Genomic DNA, 24,227 nt, shown 5'->3' on the forward strand with positions numbered 1-24,227 from the left:
AAGAATGAAGATAGGGAAAGGAAGTACTAGGGACTATGGACAATTAGAGGGAGAGAACATAATATGGAATCTCTTCTTTTCATAGGCAGCATGAGTGATGAAAGTTCCTGCCCCTGTAAAACAGATTTCATAAATGACACTGATGGTGATTTCAAGAGATACAACAGAAGGCAAAATTCAGTTCTTGCTGATGCCTTGAGAGGCTACCTGGAACAGAGGCTATATAGTATTAAAGGAATAAAGTAGGTATTTATTTAAAGGCTTCTAAGGACACACCTTGGGCAGTGCAGGAGCCTGGCTAAGCCTACACCCAAGATGCACCATGGGTCACACGTTTTTACATTTTTGTAAGTTTTTGTTCATTTACATATTGGGGTTAATTGTCCAATTACAGCTTTAGGTTATGAAGTCCCATCCTCCCAGATTGCTCTCCTCAATTCCCTGTTGATATCTTTTGGCCCCAAAGCTGCAAGGGTGTCCTTGGTTCTCAGGCTGGAAAAGGATTGTTTTGCCTAACTAAACTGTGAAGAGAACTTGCTAACACTTTATATGAAGTTCAGATGCACTACTGAATCTGGAAAATATGAAAGCTAAAACTCAAGGCATCATTGCAACCTAATCTTCTACTTATCCTCTATCAGGTGCTTGGTTCTTGTACATAATTTGGTCACCCAAACCCAGAAATGCTTAGTTCATACAAAGACCTTTTCACTCACATTATGCACAGCACTTCCACTGCTTCAACACAAGCTGGGAGCATGCAGTGAGCAGCACAACAGTGACTCACAAAGCTGTGGGCAGTTTCATTTCTAGTAAGGATAATGAGAAATAAGATAGAACCCAAACGCAGGGTTTCTGTCACAGTCTCCTTCTATGAAATGTGGTATTTCCAGCCTGTGTTTCTCAATCAAACATTGGCAGATCAGCTCGTGTGAACAGCTCAAGGACAGTAACCAGATACTTGCTGGGTGCAGAGTAGGCAGCACCAAGCAGAAGTGAAACAAGCTTTCAAGTGCACTTTCCTCACAGCAGCCCCACTCCTTCTCCCCCACTGACTAAAGACAGGGTGGTGCATTAACACTTCATATCCAAGTGTAAGGAGCCTTTCTGTTTCCTCTCCCATCCTCCAAACAACAAGCACAATTCTTTGAAATGCTACGTGTTTTGCTTCTCAGATGAACTCAGCACTGTGTCAGCAAATGACAAGTACAAGTGCTGGCGCCAAAAAGATGCAATTATTATGCATGGCCTGTGCAGGATCCTTACATATTTCTGGCACTAAAATATAAGTCTGTTTTGCGTCATCTGGATGTGATTCTAGTATTTTAGTTAATTCAAAACAGCATTGCATGCAGTACGCTGTGAGGAGTTTGGCTCTTTAATGGTAAGCCAACATTGAACAGATACTCAGTCTACCCACACCAAGGCTGCTGGAATTTCTATTGGAATGAGGATTATTCTCTTGTAACAGCGCTGGTTTTGGCTGCTTGCAGCAGGCTGGGCAGAATCATCAGAAGCAGATCATTAAAGCTCAACACATTCCCAAAAGTCAGACTGAATTGGCTGTGCTGGAAGGCAGTTTATACATTTTCTATTTTTATCCAATAATAAAAACTTGGTTACTTTGGCCTAAATCCCACAGCAGGTTACCTTACAGCAGCTCAGGGATGTGCCAACCTCTCTCATCGGCAGGGAGGCCCTTGCCCTTAAATTGGGGTGGGTCTGGGCTTGGACCAAGCTTTCCCTCACCAGGAAGAGGCATTTGGATCATAGAATCATGGAGCAGCTTGGTCTGGAGGGGACCTTACAGACCATCTCATTCCAAACTCCTGCCTTGGGCCGGGACACCTTACCCAGACCAGGCTGGTCAGAGCCCCATCCAGCCTGGCCTTGAACACTTCCAGGGATGGGGCACCCACAGCTTCTCTGGGCAGCCTGTGCCAGCGCCTCACCACCCTCATAGCAAAGAATTTCCTCCTAATAGCAAATCTAAACCTATTTCATTTTAGTTTGGAGCCATTCTCCCTTGTTTTAGTTTGAATCCATTCTCCCTTGTCCTGTCACTACCTGTTCTTGTGAAAAGTGTTTCTCCATCGTTCTTCTAGTTTCCTTTCACAGACCAGAAGTCTGCATTAGGTTACCCCGAAGCCGTTTTTACTCCAGGCTGAACAATCCCAACTCTCTCAGCCTTTCCTCGTAATAGATGCTCCATCCCTCCCATCCGCTCGGCGGGCTCGCTCCGACAGCTCCGTGCGCTCCCTGCACTGCGGGAGGGTCCGGGCGGAGCAGAGAGGGGCAAAACCCTTCTCCCGCCCCGCTGCCCTCGCTGCTTTGGGAGCAGCCGGCATCGGTGTCGTGATGTTCTCCGTGGCCCCGGAATTTCCTCCGAGCACCGAAAGCCTCTCGCTGTCTGCTGCCGCGGGGCCGGGCGGGCCGCCGCCGCCAGGGGACAGTGCGGGGACACGGACTGGGACGGTGCGGGGACAGACTGGGGACACTGCGGGAACACAGATTTGGGACACTGCGGGGACACAGACTGGGGACAGTGCGGGGACACAGACTGGGACAGTGTGGGGACACAGACTGGGGACACTACGGGCACGGCTTGGGGACACTGCGGAGACACAGACTGGGGACAGTGCGGGAACACAGATTTGGGACACTGCGGGCACGGCCTGGGGACACTGTGGGGACACAGACTGGGGACACCGCGGCGGAACACGGGGGTCATCAGCCCAGGGAAGGGACTGCAGCCCCTCTCTCCATCAGCCCGGGATGGGGCTGCAGCCCCTCTCTCCATCAGCCCGGGCACCCGGCCGTGCCTCCCGGGGTCCCAGGGCTGTCCTTTGGCTGCCGTGCGGATGTTCCCCGTGTTCCCCGTGTTCCCCTCGTTCCCCGTGTTCCCCGTGTTCCCCGTGTTCCCCTCGTTCCCCGTGTTCCCCGTGTTCCCCCCGCGGGAGCCGTGCCGGAGCGCACGGACACGGCCGCCCGTCCCAGCGCGGCACTTCCAGGCACGGCGGACCTGCGCCGCGCTTTGGCACACACGGGGACTTCCCCTCGCCTCAGCCAGCCCGCATCCAGTAAATGAAAATTCTGAGCCTGCTGGTTATCTGGATGGAGAGTCCCTGGCGGCAATTTATAGACCCCGTGTTGTGACTAACGATCACTGGGCCGCCGGGATTTTCTGAAGGCTTTCAGGTATTGCCCGGCAAGCTGCCTTAACGAGAGTGGAACGTGGAGGTGACAGCGGTGACAGCCAGCAGAAAACTCCGTGTCCGTGGAGCCTATTGTCCTGCATGGATGAGATACCAGAATGGCTTGGGAGATACCGAGCATCTCCAATGACAGCTGCACAGCCGATGCTGTGGCCAGAATTACAGAATAACTGCTCACCCTGAGCCAACACCTTCAACGTGTGCCTCAGAGCACACACACAAGCATCAGCTCAATCCCTCCAGTGGGATGGCCATCAGAGCAAACACCGACTCTAGCAGCACAAGGATTGCTACACATCGTTCTTGTCAAAGCCACTAACTGAAAACGCTGCACAGTCGTGCAGTTTCCACTCCAGCACTGTTCCAATGCAGCCCTGAATAAGAAATAATCTTTATTATTAGCTATTCCATCCTGTCAATTCATCTGCATTATTTCCCACACAGAGTTTTCTCATTTATTGCACACTGCATTGTGCCACACACTCTTGAGCCTGGGTTTCTAGGAACACTTGGAGAGCAAGCAGGCATAGTGGTACTATAAGCAACTCAGAAGAGAGTATGTGACACAAATCTCATCATCTCTTTAGTACAAAGATTGGGAGGCATCTTAAATTTGATCATTATTAAACAATAATCTGGTCTGCTGATTCTGCTATAGAACTGGAAACTTGTGGCAAGAAGGGAGCAACAAACACCTCCAGGGTCATCTTGACAGGAGTGGCCTTGCACAACTTTAGCCACATTCTCTTTGAAACAATGAACAAAGGAATATGTAACTGCTTTTTAAAAATAAGCATGTAAATTCACCAACACAATGGTTAAATAGAAAAACATTACTCCAAATAATTCTCTCTCATTTGGAAGCAGATTGTATTTCTTATCAACTGCAATTTCTCTTTTTAACAGCTTTGTCTTAATGCTTTTAATATTTTACTTGTACAACTACTTGTACAATCTGTTAGCCAACATTTCATTCACTGCTTTTCAGTCAGTGCTTGGAGTTCCCTTAGAGAGGCACATAAATCCTGCACTGATCATGCCTACTCAGCAAGAATAACACACACTCAGGGTCTAAAGCACTGTCCCCCAAGGCAGCAAGCCTGGTGTAAACTCTGGAAGGATTCCCTAGGCATTGCTTTCCCTGTGATTGTTTCAGACCCTTATGCAATATTATGGAGGGCAAGTCCTGAAGGAATTTATACTAGCCAAATGGTTTTATTTTGTACATTAACAACCCTGGAAAAACCAGAGAGACCTGAAATATGGGATATGTAGGGGAAAGTACACATGATTCTGTAAAAACACTTAGTATTCTGAGTGCCTTTTTGGGGAGCTAAGCATCACCTGAGAAAATTGTTAATGCTTTGCAGCACCAAAGGGAATAGTGTGGAACATACTCCTGCATGACGTAGACTCATGTCTCACCTGGAAGCCCTGACTCATTGTTTGTACACTTTTCTGTACATCAGATGCTGTGTAAGACATGATTTTTCCACTGTGCATTATGCAACTTCTGTAATAAAAACTGTGTGAGGAAACTACAAGAAGCTCTCAGTTCCAAATGAACTTATTCCATTTTATTGGTGCTGGCAAACCTTCCTGCAGAGTGGCATATGGATGGACTGCCTATCCTGCCTGTTTCATGAGATTCAAATGCAGTGTGCATATTGTGACCACATTACTGCAAAGGCTACTTTAGGGTTTTGAAATGCCATGAACAATTATGGAGGGTAATCTCTTACTGAATATTGCAATTGTACTGCTATAGCAAGCATTAACATAGAGGTGAAAAGGGTTTATCACTTAATGCCTTCTCTTGAAGGCACAAATTTCTTTGAAAATAAAGCTGTGTGTGACATCCAGAGGTTCTTCACAACACACCCAAGAATACATGACCATAAAAAATATCTCCATATATGAAATAAAGAAGTCATCATTCTAATCACAGGAAAATTTCCAAATCTCCACCTTGCTCATTCCCAAAGGAAAGTGGAGAAGGAAGGTTATCACATCTGAATCAAAAAAGCTCCAGAGGAACACGGGCCATGAAGACATAGCTCTGAGTAACCAGCTGGGTCACCGTGGAGGAGACTGAGGGCCAAGCTCATTGTGGTCTTCAACATCCTCATGAGGGAAAGTGGAGGGCAGGCATCAATCTCTTCACTCTCCTGACCAGTGACAGGACTCAAGAAAACATGTCAGGGGAGGTCTAGGCTGGGTATCAGGACAAGGCTCTTCATCCAGAGGGTGTTTGGGCACTGGAACAGGGTGCCCAGGGAAGTGATCCCAGCACCAAGCCTGGCAAAGTTCAAGAAACACTTGGACATTGCTCTCAGACACATGGTGTGACTCTTGGGGTGTCCTGTGCAGGGCCAGGGACTGGACTCAATGATTTTGATGGGTCCCCAGCCCAGGGTATCCTGTGATCCGTGTCAGTTCAGGAGAGCAGTGGCAGCACCACGACCGCCCATCAGCATCCAAGAGTTCAGCTATTACTGAGGCATGTTAACAAGCCAGCTGAGATATTTATGCAGCTATCAAGTGACAGATGATCTGTCCAGTTTATGTATACAAATGTTGCATGCCAAATGAGGGTGAAGGGAGTCATGACACAATGTGTTCAGCAGCAAGCACGACCTCCTAATTCAAGACATTCCCCAGCCTTTACTTCTGTATCTCTGCTACAGCAGCTCCCCTCTTTCAGCTGTGCCACCTCTGCTGTTTGCCAAGACATTCCAGACAGGATCAGGCAACTGTTGCTCAAAGAAGGCTCTTTTTCACACAAGATTTCTTTCCAGCCATCTACAGTTCAATGACCAAGTTTATTACACAGGCTATAAACATTGTGCTACCAACAGAGGAAGAGCAACAATATAGGAGAAGGGTGGGAGAGAGAGGTTACAACCTGCTTCAGCAGGAAAATTGCATATGCACCTACTCTCCCATGCAAAGAATTGAAATTCTAGACTAGGTAGTTTTCAGAGACAACTACAATATACTTTTTTCTCTGGATGGCTGAAGTCTCTGTCCTTTCCCTTTCTCTATCCCCACCACGAGTAGGAGCAGAGCATCTTGTTGAAACCTTGGCAGAAAGGCATTCCCTGATGACAAATATCACTGATCTGAGGGGTGGAGAGGAGCAGGCATTTCTCACAAGATTAAAACCAAAACTTCTCACTCTTTACACCACTAATAAACCACAAGTAAGCACAATGTGATGCCTTACCTTAAAGCCTCAGTGGCCTTTCAAGGGAACCAAGACATTTGAGTGAGAACTGAAGTGGGTTAAGCAGAGGTTTGTCCCTTTCTGTCAGTTCTGGTAATCAATGGGCAGGGGAGAAGAGTGACATCCATGCAGTCAAAACTGTGGCTGCTGCATTTACCAGAAGCTGCTTCTCAGTGCTCTTACTCAGCTGGAATGTACCCACATAAACACCACTGCTGAAATCAGGTTGTAATCTAGCTATCATCCACACCCATTTTAAACTCCTTTGTACTGCCAAGATGGCATAAAGGTGGGGTATAAGGGAAAAAGCAGGATTGATGTTTCATTTTATTAGCAAAGTTGGTAGGACCACGGTTTTGAGAACAGCAAGGCAAATCATCCAAGCACCTGACAACAAATGCAGCTGTTTGCAATTTTGCCTAAGATTTTGAGAAAATCTAGACTGCAATGTGCAGCTTCACAGGCTGAATATGATCTGTGCGTGCAAAACTCCCACTGCCCTCACTGGGAGTATCAGCACACAATTAAATTAAAATATTTAGATTTGCTAACTGCAGTGCTGTAACAGTAATGCAAATCTTTTTTTTTGCAATCTGAGAAAGTCCACTTTCATGCCAAAAATACATGAATTAAACTTGCCTCATACTATTCCCTGAGTGGGCAGAGGGTTGAAAAGAAGTCTGCTCCATTAAACTCCAGAGAATAACTTCAGAGAAGGAAGCCTGGGTTGCTAATTGAATGACATCAGAAAGCAGCCATCAGCAGTGCTCTGCCAATTTCCTAGATGCTGGAGAGCGTTGTCAAGAGCTGCATTAAATGATCTGTCATCAACTGAATATTAATCTCTCAGTATTTTATTACTGAGACCTAAACAGGGCCTTCTGGAGGGCATGAATTATTGGCAATGGGAGGCAGTAATTACAAAGTGAGGTATAGAGTAGAAAACATGACGAGTGAGTTTAAACTGTGTCTGGGGACCATTTAATATTGTGCTGGCAAACATTGCATGCAATAAAACCATTTGAGAGAGAAGAGATAGAATGCAGGAATCCAGCAAAAAGGAACCCCAAAGCAGAAAGTTTGTTTCTCACATGAAGGCACAACCCTCCAGGCTCTGCTCCTACAAGAGAGCAGCAGGTTCTGCCAATGCCTTATGGATGTGCCGAGTTTCTTGGGTGTGCTGCAGGACTGGACACATTTTTTAACGTGTTGTAATTTCTAAAATGAGATGCCATATTCCATGGCCTGCCTTTTGGGTGCCATGTGGCTGATGAGAGTCTTGCTGAACCCAGTGGTGAAGGGGATCCAAGCAAAATCAGAGGTAATTTGAGGAAATTTGTGCTATTTGTGCATAGCATGGACATCATTCTGTTGTAGCTAAGAAAACATTTCAGTACAGAGAAAACAAAATCCCAATTAATTATTACAGTTGAAATATCACAACCTGAGCCAAACATGAACAGACACTATGTATTCTTAAGGGATGGTAAGGAAAAATAAATCAAAGCACACTCAAGCAGGGGATCAGCTGCCATAGGCAGGGCAGGCATATGGCTGATAAAAAGACAAGAAGCTCTGAAAACATCACTGAATTATTAGGAAGCTTCAATCCATGAAACACAGAACCAACCTGTCCAGGTTACAGCCTGATGCTCCCACAACCATCATTATTGCATGAGAAAGCAGCACTTAAAGCACAGGAGTTTTGTTCAGCTGCATCAGGGCAGGAAAGTACTGGAGCATTTCCCTGAATTGCCACTCAGTGCAACAAATCCCCTGCCTTAAGAATTGTATTACTAGGTAAAATGGGCAGATGGTGCTAGGAAGAGATATATCTAACCTGACAAAGGACAAACAGAAATGTACCTTGCAAAGCACAATGGACCTAAATTTGAAGCATTTGTTTATTAAACAGGAGTTGACAATGCATAGCATAAAAGAAGAAAAAAGTCAGTCTTGTTAGGGAAATTGGAATGTCCCTGAGCACAAAAAGTAAAGATATCAACTTGGGATAGAATTTTGCTTTCTCACTCACTGTTATTTTTAATTTAAATTCACTAACTGAATGAAACTGCTCTCGAAATGTTACTGCTTCATATAAAACACTCTTTTGGTATAAAACAAAACAGCAGATGTTCAATGAGATTTTTATTAAGAAACATTGATTCTTAATAATTAAAAAATATTAATTTATTAATGCAACAGTTTAATATCCTTATGTTATCATTTATGATAGTATATTCCTCGAGTTTTTGAGAGCAAACCAGGAAAGTGACAGCTGAGTCTCTGCATATGCCTCTGATGTCAGATATTGAGAAAAAAGTGCAATTGAAAACATATTGGGTTTTTCTTTTGAATGCATACACCTGGTACTTAAAAAGTAAAATAATTTAATTTTCCTGAACATTATAAAATGTATAACTTGGTATCAAAGTAATTATCTGCAAATATAAGTTGTTTTGTGAACTTGTAGTTGGAGGTGTACAGAAAATACTCCAAACAAATAATGATGGAAAATCAGTAAGTGGAAACCATGGGAATTGTTTTTCATGTGAATTAAGTGAAATATTTGTAGCTTTGCAAAATATCAATAAAAATTATATAAAAAGCTGACAATCTAGTAATTTAGGGTGAGAATATATTGATTACACAGTGTCTTAACACAATGATAAAAGCAGAGGTGTGTTCACATGTGAGTGTCATTCAGCATTTCTCATAAAAAGCCTGACTGGTTATGTAACTTTACATGACAGCCCTCGATCACCCATATTCCCATTTCTGCTCCTCCACTTGAATTGTGCCCACAGGAAGATCCTGCTCTTGCTGCAAGCTGCTCTGTGTGGGCTGCCTCCAGTGACTCTGGTCTGAAACTCCAGGAGGAAGAAGGGTGGAAGTACCAGCAGGACAAAGTTCACACACAGGAAACCTCCCTCAACATTTCATTCACCTGCAAAACAGGACAATACCTAAGTTGTGCTCAGCAATTTCCTCACCTGTATGATTGAAAAGACTCTTTCAAATTTGATTGCTCTTGGCTATTAATCAAGTCCTTAAACAGAGCTGATGAATCACCTAGAAAGGCAGGAGCAGAACAGGTCCTGAGTCCATACTGGAACTCAGCAACCAAATGGGATGACCAGAATTTACAAGGGAAATTTCTAGCTTATGTACTATTGTCATTTACTGTAAGAAACAAAAAGAAAAAAAAATATTCATCTCTAGAGATTATTTACCTTGCAACCCAGTAGTACACTTGGAAATTACTGTACCCTAAAACAGCTCTGATAAGCAAAGATGAAACTCAAATAGTGAAAAGGGAACTAAAAGAGCTCTTGTTTAGTATCAAATCCTGTTTTAAAACTTTCTGCTCTTAAAGACATCCTGTTTATATATTTAATCAATGAACTGGATGTAAGACAAACAAAAATGGTCTGCAATCTTCAGTGAAATGCATATTTGCAAAGTTGGAGTAACTCAGCTTTTAAAGTAAACAGCTAAACAGTTTGGGAAATTCCCCAAATTGCTGGTAGATTTTGTTTCTGTTTCTCTGTGAACAGTGTTCTATTTTTTTTTTTTTTCTGGGAACATATTATGGTTCAATGGTAGGCATTTAGAAAACTCCCTTTCTTTCCTGCTCTTTCCTTACATGGATCTAATAAAATAATTCAATTTGGTAAAAGACTCTGCCTCTGACAAAACCTTACATCTGACCTCCTGTCAAAATGAGTTTCTGGATAATGAAATCTTCGGGGATTGCTTTGTTTGTTTTAAGATCTGCTTTCCTTTAAAGCCCAATTACAAGCTTTCTCCAAAGATAATAAGGACATTGGGACAGGAGGAAATATTTTGGATCACCAGTTCACTCAGTTTGTCCCACATGAAACACATGACCTTCATCCCAAAACTAAGTGGATTGCACACACACATGCAAACACACAAAATTGCTCATATGCATAATTCCTCCTGGAAGGCTTTCTGATGTCTTTCTTCTGACAGGTAGAAACTCCTTTCATATATACAACTCAAAAACAAGTACAAGTTGCATCCATTTATTCTCCTATTAACACTACTACTTCTCTATGACAGCTCTTTCCCTCACATGATTTTTACTGTGATGTTATAACACAGACAATGATTCCACCACTTTTCAGACTTTGTCTGAAGTCTAAAAAAAAAAAGAAAAAAAGGATTCTATATTCCCCTAACCTTCCCTGTAGCCCTTCTGTGTACCTGCACTAGTTTTGGTTCATCTTTCTTTATTGTGGTTGAGCAGAAATGTTTGCAGTATTTCAGATGAGGTTTGGCCAGGGTCTCACATAATTCATTGGTTTTTCTCTCTTTAAGAACACAAAAACACAAATAAAGAAACAACCCCATTACTATGCATCTGAGTTCCTATTTGTCTTTCTTTCTGCTCCACTGCATTGGTGCCTCAGCATTAGTTGCTAATATGCTTTTGCTCGTTCGTTCCATTGGCATTTCCAACTCAGGAGTCTCCACCTTCTGACACAAATCCTAGTGAATTATTCTCCAAGTCTGTGAAGAACTGCACATTTTGTATGGTGGCAGGATGCTAGCTAATCTCATCTAGGTTCCCTTGTCCCCAAAAGGCTGAGGCAGATTATTTTCCAGGGCTCTTCCAACATGGGCTGCCCCATGACTCTGATTCTATGAATAATGGTATTTCTATTCCCTTCTGCAAGGTCATGCAGTCTTTTGCAGGATATTTCAGTCTTCTTCTGTAGTAATGGTCCCTTTGTATCTAAAGTCTTTACCAAAGATACTAAACAAGAGAAGTCTGTGATCAGTCCTTGAGAACCTCCACTTATAAACAATTTCTTAGCCTAATAGCTCGCTTTTCAAAAATAACTTTTGCCATTTTCCTTCAGCTAATTTTACTTCTTCAATAACTAGCCATATTTTTCAACTCTTGCACAACTTCTCCAGCTGAAGCAATTGTATCTCATATGGCACTGCATCAAATATTTAAGCAGAGTCTTGTTGCTTAATCCTTATTGTCAATTATTTACCTAAGACAGATAATAAATTAGTACTCTCAAGATTTAGTTTACAATGAGAAGACAAATTTTAATAATCTTCTTATCCCAAGAGAGACTACTTACAACCCCTGCTTGGAATTTTAAAACTTTAGATATTTTAATAATTTGGAATAATGAAAACATGACAGCAAGCTCATTATGTGACAGTTAAAGGAGAAAGTTCTTCCACCTGACTGGAGACTGGTGCTCCAAGGGGAATGGTCTGGGTACACTTCATTGGACTGCAGCCAGGTGGGTGTAGCAAGCTCTACCAGCAGTGCTGTAGAACCTTCTAAACACATACAATAAAAGCTTTCCTACTGCAAATTTAAAGCAAACACACCTTTTACAGATGTCATCTTCCCTCTGGCTCCATGAAGAAGCTGCTTCAGGATGAGATAAGCTGTGACACTGAAGCATAGCAGACATTCAGTACTGACTCCATGAATTAATGTTTTCATTCTGCACCAAGATCTTTGTGGTTTAGCTTTTCCCCTTCTAAAGAGAACACTAATTATTCCTTTACAGCAGACCAAACTCATAATTAGCAGGAAACAGGTTATTTGGAAAAGCTATGCCAGCTATTTTCACAATACATTTGATGTCATGATTTCAAAATTCTGCAGTGAGTAAAGATTCCCACTCTACCATTACAGTTTTTTTCCATAGGAACTATGTAGGAAAAAAATTCCTGAATGAATGCCAGAAATGGAGCATGTAATCCCAGGGATGATTGTTACTACGGTTTCTTTACTAAGAATTACCCACTTCCAATGAGCCTGCAGCTATTCCTGAGTTAAATATTACCCAAGTGAGTAAGCAAAGTCCTGCATGTCCTCTGAGGCAGCTGTAGGACTGCTTCTACTTCCAGTGAAAACAATGTAAATCCCACATTTCTGCAAAGAATGAACCCAAATTCTTTCACTCCCTTATGGATGTGTGCCCACACCACATGCTGTATGTAAATGTAAGATGTTTCTCCAGTGACCACTTGACAGTAACCCAGGGTTTACAAACATAAAATTCCTACCCTCCTATAAAGAGAATAACATTTAGTCTTTGTGACAGTAAATAAACCCCCCATTTCTCCTGCTAATCAGACATGCTTCCTTCCTGTAACAGGACTTGTATCACTGCACTGATGGGAAGAAGAGAAAAGGGATTTTTTTTAATAGTTGTTTTATCTATCACTTTCACTGAGACAGAAATTCGAGGCTGATTCACAGATGGAAACCCCAAATGCCATGCAGCAAAGCATTCATCTATGGACAGGAAACACTATGGGTTTGATAGGCTACAGTAAAGGTTACACCACCTTTAAGTAGTTTTTAAAAAAGACTGCACAGACACCTTAATACTTGAGTGACAAAACAAGGCACACATCAAAGACTTTAATCATATGCAGGGTGTATCAGTGAAGTGCAATTTCGAAATGACCCTACAGATTAGCCTTGATCCTCTAACACTGATTCCATTAAGTGATGTTGTCACCAGGCTGTGTAGAAACAGAAGGAAACAGGAAGAAGAAAAAAAAAAAAAAAAGGCATTTGAAATAAGGAGACCACAAAGGCTAGTGCAAGTGGCAAACACAGATGAGATCAAGAGGCATTGCAGAAGGAGACTAAATTACAGTAACTGTACCAGGGCAAAGAACAGAAATTCTGCAGAACAGGCTGGTTTAAATATGTTTTTTTTAAATATGCACTTCCAGTGAGATTGAATGAGTACATGAATGCACTTATAAATGTTCACAGGCATGTGAACATGTGAATATAAAATACCAGTGGGAAGGAGCAAGATTTTCTAATAAGCTCTCTTGAGGTATAACCATTGATCTCTGCTACATGAGCTGCTCTGGGAAGCTTGACTTTGCCTTTCTGTTGATTTTTTTAGCTTTGGAGGCGAAAATTAACTTTTTAAAATATAATAATTTTCAATCTGACCCAACCAAATCCAGAAAAAATTAATAGATAAATAGCTGAATGGGACCCAGTCTGTTCCTAGAATACTTTTTTCTGTAAGTTTGCAGTAAGCACTTTGCCTCTTCATTAGACTCATAGAAAATGCAAAAAAAGACATCCATGCTAACTGAATTTTGACAAATTGTAACCTTCACCGTGAACCTAAGAGGCAAAATCCAGCTTTGTTAGCAGCCCTCATCTACATGACACATCCACAAACAGGACTGCAATTCACAGTGTGCCTCACATGTACCATGATCTGAATATAGAAAAGATCTTCCCTATTTACCTGCATCTGCAAATCATGTGGATGTAATACAGACCACATTTTTGTGGGGAACGAGTCAAACCAAGTGGAAGCTTTTTGAAGCTACAGTACATCAAGTGGGATTTTAGCCATATATAGATGTGAAACTTTTTTGATGGTGTAACACTGCTACAAAAGGAGGGGTTTGGATCTGAAGAAGAATTTTCTGTTGCTTCCTTAACAAGTGGGCTTTTTCCTTTCTGTTCTCCTTTCTTGTTCCCTATTCATGTAAAAATTATCCCAGGCTCCAGAACATACTTTCTGTTTTGAAGGTTCCTGTAAATCAATATCCTTACAAACAGCTCCTGCAAAAAGTGCAATCACTGCATGTGTAGGGACACATAAGCCTGTTCTTTAACAGTTCATGGTCCTTGTTGACTCATGATTCAGCTATGACATTAATCCTATAATATATCAGAATGTTGGACCTAAGTGCCTTGGGATACTGATTTTGTTCACTTCTTTTACTTGAGGGTCCTGCCTGCCTTTGAACATTGGTCACAAATATATAGATTGGTGAGGTACCCTAGTAATCTATCAAAGAGAAGAATGATGCAAAGGACCCTTAGGAAATATTCCTGGGAAAAAAAAGTGATGCAAGAGATGGAGGAAGAAGCAACCTATGCCCTACTGTTACTAATGGCCATGATGCACAGGAAGAGCTGGAGCTAGACCCTGAGGTTGTGGGGAAAATGTGGGGACAGTGAGGGCTCCCAGCCCTTCCAAGGAACAGCAACACATTCTTGGACTTAGGCTGTTATCTCCAACACACTACATTGCTGAGAATTCTGCTGTCTTCTCCTGTACACTCTGTACATATTATACAATTTATTAATGAACTCCAGTGCAGAAACCATGGATTAAAACTTCTGCTGCAGAACAAGAACAGCGCTCGCTGCTGAGGACTGTACCACAGAACTTGCATATGACACCAAGTGATAAGCTGGAGTCAGTTTCAGACAGATGTTTGGAAGAATAAATGTGTAAGGAGGAGGGTTTTACACAGGGAACTAGATTTCTACTTCTAGAAGAGAGCATCTGTGGAACAAAAACCTTTAGGATTCTGCTGGGATGGATTGTCTTGGACTAGTTGGTCTTTCCTCACATTTTTGAGGGTCCACAGGGACCAACTTTGTACAGTCCTGACTTCAATTAGATACTTTCAGTCAGCTGCACATACCTAGTTAAGAGATCTGAAACATTCCCTCTCCCTCTTCATCCAAAATTATGATGGATTTTCCCAGAGTGAATGTTGTTTGTTTCCACCATGCCACTCCTTCTCCCCTATGTCACTACTCTGCCCAAATGACACAGTGGCACCCAGGGCCTGAAGAAAGGTGGGTGTGTGGATGAATATATGTAAGATAGCTCCTGTTCTTATGGGTGACACACAGAATAATTTCAAGGACATTACCCAAAATGTGTATCTTGAACTGTACTGGGACTTTTGTTTTCCTAGGCAGCAGAATTTCTTTGTGGGATGACTCTGGTCTTATGGGACCATAAGGAACTTTAAAGACAGCATTTGGCTGCAGATGCAAATTCTGGAAATTCTCTTGGGAATAACCTAACAAATAATTTAAAGAAGCCAACAGCTCATCTGGAGTTTCTGTCCTAAGACAGTGGTACAAGAGAGCCCTTTAGAGAGTTGGTTTCTCAAGATCTGTCTTGGCAGTGATCATCTATGCACCATCCCACTTAAGAAACTAAAAAAAAAGGTTTAAAAAATTAAAATTCAGACATTTCAGATCATATTCTGCTGATAAATACTGTGATCCTGGTGATGGGAGAAATTAATCCCATGAGTTTAACTAGTTTAACTGAAAAAAATCCAAATGCTGGAGTGAGATAGTTGGCAATGGGGAGAAGATTTTTATTATCCAAAGGTGCTCTTTGACTGGGAAATACTGTGAGAAAAGGACTCTTTGCTGGAACCCAAGCTACAGCATCCTGCACATTTCTAGAAGTTGACACTACTAGAAATCTTCAGAGAAAATAAACACATTTTTCTGTGTATTTCTTAGCAACATTGCAATCATACTTCCTTTTCATAACTAAAAAGAAAAAGTTAAAGAAAACATGAATTATCAAACACCTTCAGTGTGGACATAGAACAAAATGCTTCACATAACTCAATCCACAGACATAATCTTCCCAGAGGCAATAAGCAAGATGCAGGAAGGATGAAGATATTTGTTCATTTCCAGTGTGTGCATCAAAAGGGTAAATTTTAAAATCTGCTTTTTAAAACAATGTTGAAAACCATCAAACTCTGTCTGCTTTTCTTCCACACAGAGCAGACAATCATCATCAGAAACTGGCCAAGCTGTATTTTAGCATATAAAACACTCCAAGGACTAATGTGAGCAGGGCTGATGATTTGGAAAAGTAAAGACTAAGAAAACTCTTTTGTTACACACACTTCAAAAGCTGAACCAATGAAGAGGTGATAAGTAAATAACAGAACAACAGGAAGATTAGCATTAGACTTTGGCACTGACCAGCAAATAAAAAGCAGAGATGCTATAAAGACATCGATTATCAAGGAAGGTGGAGAACATTAAAGATGAGACATTGCTTTTATTAACCAAACCTGTTCAGAGAGATAAAACCCAGCAGCCAGATCATGACATACACGGGTGACAAGTGACAAAGGGTACTGGCAGTGGGTGTGTGGGAGAAAGGCATCCCAGCCTGAGGTTGGTACTTTTCCCTGTCTACATTCCATCGCTCTATAGTGGGCTGCACGGCACTTTGACATTTCCAAAGGCAAAACCATGGCTTGAAGAGTCTACCAAGTTAGAAGCTGCTGTTCAAATTGTCTTTTATTCCAATCTGGTGTTTTCCTGAGATTCAAAGATTGTAACATTTCAATGTGGAGGAGAGCTGCGTGGTCGAGTCCAGCCCTCCTTGAATGAAGAACTGCACACTAAGTAGGCAGCTCTTCAAATGTCCCATTAATGGCACTTTCACACATCACATTTAGAGGTGATTGAGGAGAGCACTCATCTTGGTAGGCAGCTGGCAAGTGCATCAGGCCTTGGTATGGTCATAAAGTTCATGGTGCAGTGCAATAGTGGACAGATCTTTTCGTGATCCTTCAACACTTCACTCAAGTGTTTCATTTCATCTGTTAGCTTTCCAATTTCTCTTTTGAGGGAGGTATTTTCTTGCTCAAGAGACTCATATTCCTGGAAAGAGGGGAAAGAAAGAAAAAAAAAAACAAACCAACAACTTACAGTCAAAACATTCCTTTCAGTGCTTCCACCTTGAGTACATTCACATAACTGTAGAAAAACAGTGTGGTTTCTTACTACAGCTTACAAAGTGCTGAGGAGAGACAGACACAGCCTGGGTGCTGGAACAGGGCAAGTGCTTTATGACCTGTGCCCTGACCACACTGCCATTCCTTGCATGGCCCAGAAGACCAGGAGGTGCTGCTGGCCCTCAGGAGTCCCCAGGAGCCCAGGGCTGCAGGCATGGATGGCTGTGTCCTTGTGGTGCCTCCTCCACTCTGGACTGCCTCTGCTGGGAAGGGCCAAAATGGACTCTGCACTGTGAGATCAGAGAAAATGAAAGCACTGACTGCTGAGAGGCTGGGAAAACCCAGAGCCTGGCACTGCTGGTGAGAGAAGGGCAGCCCCTGCCCCAGGGCAGTGCAGGGAAAAGCCATCTATCCAGGCTAGCACAATGTGTCCAGTGCTCCCCTCCAGCCCTGCCAGAGCTTGTACACCTGCTCAGAAGCCTGAGAACCTAGAGGAGGGACGCACCATGCCAGCTTGATGGCAGACTCATTTTGTCACCAGAAGCCCAGACCACTGCCTTGGTTATCCCTGACCTGGCAGCTTTTGAACTGAGGCTTCTCTGGCAATAGATGAACTGCTGTTAACTGCAGGGGAGTTTTGAGCTGCTCTGCAGCATACATGTGATAGATACAAGACTCCTGCATCACATTTTTTGATAACTGTTTGTCTCAAGTGTCCCTGACTCTAAGCCTTCTCATCCCAAAGAGAAGAGAGATAGAGGTTCACTGAAAATCTGCAGATGGATGTCTTGCTGCTGGCCCAAGGCTCAATATCCACCCACTCAATCTCACCTCCCAGGGAAAGTTTCAGAGTTAACTTCAAACCCTGCACGTGCCTCAAAAGGCAGCAGGGAGAGTCTCTCATGCAATGTTCTTCTGGGCAGCCTGGCACTGACTCTGCTCCCCTTTGCTGCAGAACTTTGGGCTCCTTGCCCTCCCTCACACCCTTCTGGCACCTCTCACAGAGTAAAACAGGCACAGTCCTCCTAACACAGCATTGGAGCCAAACTCCAGCCAAGTTGTCTGACCCTGATTGTCATTCTGCTCATCTCTTGTTGCCCCAAACCCCACAGTCCCAGATTTTGGAATAAGTGTTGCTATCCCATTGTTCTGTCCCATATTCAGGGGTGAGACGGTCACATGGTTCTTGCTAAGAATGAATGTCTATTCAACCAGATCTGCCTACACCTGGCAAAACCTGTGTGCCTCAGAATGAAGATTCCCAATATAAGGAACATCCTCACGTTCAGGAGGAACATCAGACAGGCTTCAGGATGGAACAGGGCCTAAAAATGATTCCACAAAAGCCAGGGGTTACCCCTTTTCAGAAGTACACTGCACCTGGCTTTCTCAGGCGCTGACTCAGAGGAGATCTGGGAAAAACCAAGCCCAAAACTCCCCACATTGTCCCTCTTAGTCTCTGCTAATTGCTGGCAGATCCTTCCACGGTGAGAAAGAAAAAAGCTTGTGATGAACCTTCAGAGCTGAACAACTGACTCAGCCACAATGGCAGCGTGCTGCAAAACTGACACCCCCAAAAACTGACTCCTCGCTATACAGAACTGTTGTGTGAGGTAACATCCAAAACCAGAATAAAGGAATCCCTGTCCTCCAGTGTTTGCAGTGGGGACACAAGAAAACCACACCACATTGTGATATTAAGAGCTTCTGGAAGAGTCAGTTTTTTTCATTGTATTTGTTTAAACAACCACTGTAACTTTTCAAAGCATACAAGTACAGCAGCTAGCAAAGCTGAGCTCTCACACTTGCAGGTTCCCAAGCTCCTAAGAAGCCTTTCCAACTGGGTATGTCTGCAGAACCCACTGCTGAGTGGCACTGCTGATGCAACAGTTCTAGAACTGACTTAAGCCACTGCATGGTCCCCTCCTCTTCCATCACCTTCTACCTTGTAAGACAGCAAGAATTCATCCACTGTCATAGAAAATGTGACAAGCTTAACACTAATACAGAAGAAAATGGTTCTGACTGAGCCTAAAGGAGCCCTGTGATCCCATTCTTTGGGTGGTCACAGGAAGAGCAAAAGAGGGAGGATGAGGCAAGGGCTGGACTATGTCTCTCTCTTCCTAGCAGTGCCACTGAAGACAGAGCTGCACTGTCCAAGAGCAGCATCAGTGTCTGGGAGTTCCTGACCAGGCATCCCACAGCACACCTTTCTGTGCCTCACACCCACAGCTCTCTGAGCAGGATCAGTGTGAAAACAAGCCCGTGCCTGCTTAGGTGTTTATTGTAAATTCCCATGCTGGTCCCCAAGTCATGCCTGCAAAGCACCAAGTACCCATTCACCTCGTGAAGTTTATCTGCTTTCTGAGTTTGCTTCTTCCGGCTCCTCTGTGCAGCAACTCGATTTTTTTCTCTCCTCCTTACTCTTCTGTCATCTTCTTCATGACTCTGGAAGACATCAGCCAGAAACACTTCGCTAGTTTGCAAGGTGCACACAGAAGACTCCGCCGACGCGAAGTCGGGCGCGTAACTTTCCGAGAACGAGCCCTTCCAGGCTCACAGCGCGGATCCGCGGTCTCCCGGGGACCGCATGGTCCCTGCGCACAGCAGCGCATCCCTCTGCCCGCGGCACGGGCGGCCCCGAGGCGGAGGGGCGGAATTCCGCCGCAGGCTGCGCGGGGGATGCTGCTGATGGGGGAGGCGGCGAGCCCGGCGGGCAGCGCTTTACACCTGCCGGCTCCAGCGCGGCCGGCGGGGCGGAGGTGCGAGCAGCGGGGAGGAAAGCCCTGCCGCCTTCCCGGCTGCCTGCGGCTGGGGAAAAGCCGAGCCGCTGCAGCTTCCCCGCTGGGTTACAGCACGGCTCCCTCCCGGGACAAGAAGGGTCGATGCCCAGGGGCAGCGGGCACCCCGGGGTGACTCGGCCCCATGTGCCCGATCCCCGCCCGCTCCGCTCCGCTCCCCTCCGTACCTGCTGGCCGCCCTCGGCCGCCGCGCCCCGGGGCGGCGCGCTGGCCCCCGCCGGGCCCCCGCAGGACATCGCCGCCGAGCCGCCGCAGGGCTCCCCCGGCCCGCGGGGTGCGAGCGCAGGAGCGCAGCGCCGGCAGTCCGAGGGCAGGGCAGGGCGGGCCGGGGCGGGCCGGGCAGGGACGCGCCGCCCCGGGCCGGGGGAGCCGCGCCAGGTGCCGCCGCCCACATGGCCGTCACATGGCGACCACCGCGCCGGCCCGCACCGCCCGGCCCCGGAGCGCCGGCTTTCGCGGGGGAAAGTCCGGGGCACGGCGCTGCCGGGCAGGAGCTGCCTGAAAATCCCCCCGGAGAGCCCCAGCCCCGCTGCCGGCTGGGTTCGACGCCCCTCCGGGAGGCCCGAGTCGCTCTTTCGCCGGCAGAAATAAACCCCGCGCGGTTTCTCCCCTCTCCAGGCTGCGCCGCTCCTGCCCGCCGCGCTCCCGTGGCATCGGCTCCTCATGGGGGACAGCCAGCTCAGCCCGGGGTCATTGGGTGGGTGGACACGGTATCCGTGCTGGGATAAAGCGATTTTCACTTTCGCTACTCACCCTGTTCCTTCAAATAATAAGGAAATGCGACAGACTTCTTGTAAAGGCAAAGCCAGACAAAAACTGCTGGAAATACAGTTGCTGCAGACAAAAATCTTTCTGTTCCACTATTCTGTCAAGATTATTTTAACAGACTCCACACTGTTTCTTTACCTCTTGGAACACCTTCCTTGCATTTTAATTGCACAGTTATCTTGGTCTTATGCTGTGAAAGGGAGTGTTTGCACTGACAGCTACTTCAACATCTGCTGCAAAAGGGTTTGTAACTCTCGTACCCTCCTGGCTGCTCAACTCACAGAGAGCACATGACTAGGTGAGGAGAGTACGTGGCCCCAGACTGCAGGGCAATCGGTCATAAAGCCCCAGGTATCTCAATAAAATCAGATACTTCCTTATTTTTCTGGTTTCCTCAGCGGCTTGAGTCATCCAGCTTAGATGAAGTTTAAGAGTTGGCAAACTGAGTGAATATAGACTATCCTTCCAGGAAGATCTGGCTAACAGTTCATGCTAAAGGTGAGGGAACCATGCTCCCCAGGAGTCCAAGAGTCAAACCGAATTCTGTGCTGTGCCACAGGTTTCCTGCTAGATTCTGGGACTGTGACCAAAAGGCTTGAGCATGACTTCCTTGGTTTCAGGTGCTTCTTCCCAGCTGTTCCACCTCAAAGCAGCTTGTGTCTCCACCCTCCAGGCTATCCATGCATTTGTTTGATTTTGCACTTTTCAAAGAGCTTCTCCAACCCTGGAGGACCCAGTCCCTGTGAGTCTTCCCACCTTAACAGCCATGGGAAGCTGGCTGGCATCTGGGAAGCACACTCTTGCCAATATACCCTGACCTAACCTGCATCCCCAGACCGTGCTGGGTCTCCCAAGCATCTCACAGGGCATTCTCTGTTTTCTCCAAAAGCAGTCTTGCTTCTTTCTCCCTTTGTCACCTCATGTGCCAAAGAGCAGGACATTCACCGAGTGCTGCTCATGGAGGCAGCAGAAGGTGTGGGCTCAGTGCCATTCTCCAGCTGAGGGGATCCAAACCAGCACCTCCTGGAAAGCAACCCTGGCCACCAGGCAGAATTATTAGAGAGTGAATTGCTCTCAACTGCTCTTTTGGAGCAGCCTAATCCTTTAACACCTCACGCAGTTAAAGAAAAGCAGTACACAAGGGCATGAGCAGAGACTTAGTTGCTTAAAAAGAGAGCACTGAGTTCTTGCTGTCTTTGTAGCTTAAGCTCAGTTCAAAAAAACAGGACTAGAAGCCAGTATTTCCACCAGCTCAGGGAACAGCCAATTTCTCTTGCAATAAACATTATGAACCATGTGGATAAAACACCTCAGCAACCCTCCAGAGCGATCTGTGGGAAAGAAAGTCCCCTTCCACAGAGGGACTTTGAACTCTGTGCTCCAGCAGCAATGCTGCTGCAAATGGCACCTGCACAAGCTACCTGGCAGCACCAAACCATGAGCAGCTCACTAAGAATTTATTAGTCCTGAATAAATATCCACTTCACTGAATAATTCCCAGCAGCTGCAGAATAAGGTTTCCAGGATAACACAAACATGGGACAAACCAGGGGACAGTCCCCTTGAGCCTGAATAATCTGTACTTGTTCAGAATGAATGACAAAGGAAATGACAAAGTCAAAATTTGCTTGTGGGAACAAGTTTCTACTTAGTATTAAAGCTATCTCTGGTACATCTGTAGAAATGCCTACACAGTAATTCCAGGTAGTGCAGCAGTAAAGGCAGAGCGTTTCTGTGCAGGAGAGAAAACCAGCCCAGAAAGCAGCCTAGTCAGCTGAGCTTACATTTTATAATGGCAGTTTATCAGTGATTTTTGTCTGCAGTGAAGCAGCCTACACACATGCAGACTGGTCTCTGATCACATCTTAGCACAGCACAACTCTTCTGGAGAATGGCACGTGTCAGAACTGGGTCTCAAAGCACCCATGTGAAGATTTCTGGAAGAGATGCTCCCCCTTTATAGTATGTAATCCCCTGTGTTCAGAAAGTATACACAGCAAAAGCATGTGTGGAAGCTGCTCCAAATTTGCAAGTTTTTCTTGGCTGGGGATGGCCCAGCCTCAAGAGCAAAAAGCACATTGCAGACAGGACACACTAAACAAACAGTGAGATGCTCTGTCTCACCCCTGAAAGCCAAGAAATTCAAATTCAGTTTGTAAATGAACCCAAGCATCCATCACCGTTGAGCTGTCTTACAAAATTCAAAGGCTATATAAAGAAAAACTACCAGACATTTCTTGATGCAATACCAATTCGCCCCAAGTTAAAAATAAGAAGTTTGGCTGTTGTGACATTTCAGTAGAAGCCCGATTAGACATGTCTTGCACAACATTGCCAATTCCTGTGAAAAGTTAACTGAAGGACAAAAGGCTACTGGAATGGGAAAAAAAGAAGTGTTTTATGCATTTCTGCCAATGGGATGAACAGCTAGTTGCAGGTATCATTGGCTGCAGAATTTTTTAATAACCATTTGAAAAACTGCTGAACATCCCAGTGCTGAGTTCAGCTCATGACAGAACTTGCATTTAAAGGGAGGTTCTCCTTTCAGTGCTGCTTGGCCGAAAGTAGCCATTAGATTTTTAAATTCCTAGTTCATATGTTGCACTTGGAATCCTGATTGCTTTATCTTTTTCTTTACACAATCCATTTGGCCAGCATTTCCACATGCATTTTTCTTCTTCCACCCTGCTGCAGTTGCAACACAAGCTTTGGAACAAAGACCGACTGCTCTAACTCAGGGCATCATTCCCACCTACTTGAAATCCTGTGCAGGCCAACTATCCCTCAGTCTCTAGCCAACTATCCCTCAGTCTCTAGCCAACTATCCCTCAGTCTCTAAATAGAAACATGCACTGTAGTGTGAATCTCTTCATCTATTTCTTAAGTCTTAAACCACAGTGGTTTCCCTTTTTATTTCTTATGGCATTTGTCCACAAGAAATAAAACGGAACTTTTTCTAAGAGACATCTATTCCTAGCTGTTTTCTTTACTTGCCTACAATTTGCAGAGAAGAGCAGAGAATCTGCCTGCTAACACAGGAAATGGCCAAATGCTGTAATAGCTGCCATGCAAAATCTTGCAGGGCTCACCTTAGCCTAGCAGCACCAGGATCTGTACGAAGAAAGCCGTAGTGGGGATTTTCACGTCGCACAGAGCACGGGCACTCAAAATAGCAAGTGGCTGTGTGAGAAGCTGCCTGAGCCACACGTTCCACAGCCCTGCAGCTCCAGGCCTCTCACATCCTGTCCTCTCTTACACGAGAAGCTTTGTAGCCCCAAGATTAATAACACTTGTGAGTTCAAAGGCAGTAAATGGAACTACTTCAGTTACTCAAGCCAGAATTTAACACACATGTCCTCTGAAGTATGCTCACTGCTCAGCCACCATCTATTCCAGGATTAGAACTGACAATATTATCTGAAGCTTTGATCTTCCTTAATTGATTTAATTTACTTCGTATAAAAACACACATTTGTATATACAAGGACAGGAAAAATATTTACATATGATTACATATACAAAGTCTCAGTACAGATGCTCACTTATGCAAAATAAATGATGCTAAAATCTGTTTTCTTGAGAATTCTGTTTCTTAGACATTAGGTTGGACCTGCACCAAACATAGCAATAATAAAGATTCTAAAA

The 24,227-nt window shown here is 44.6% G+C and overlaps 1 protein-coding gene across 1 annotated transcript; it reads right to left on the reverse strand.

Annotated features, from left to right (window-relative positions):
- Positions 1-15,600: 15,600 nt before the first annotated feature.
- On the reverse strand, positions 15,601-20,083 carry BATF3 (basic leucine zipper ATF-like transcription factor 3). Its single transcript, XM_079326458.1, has 3 exons — positions 19,982-20,083; positions 19,357-19,461; positions 15,601-16,939 (listed from the first exon to the last, which is right to left on the reverse strand). The coding sequence occupies exons 1-3, from the start codon at positions 20,048-20,050 to the stop codon at positions 16,754-16,756; spliced, it is 360 nt and encodes a 119-aa protein (XP_079182584.1). The 5' UTR covers positions 20,051-20,083; the 3' UTR covers positions 15,601-16,753.
- Positions 20,084-24,227: the final 4,144 nt, after the last annotated feature.

The sequence above is a fragment of the Erithacus rubecula genome (assembly GCF_903797595.1).
Source record: "Erithacus rubecula genome assembly, chromosome: 2".
NCBI classification, from domain to species: domain Eukaryota; kingdom Metazoa; phylum Chordata; class Aves; order Passeriformes; family Muscicapidae; genus Erithacus; species Erithacus rubecula.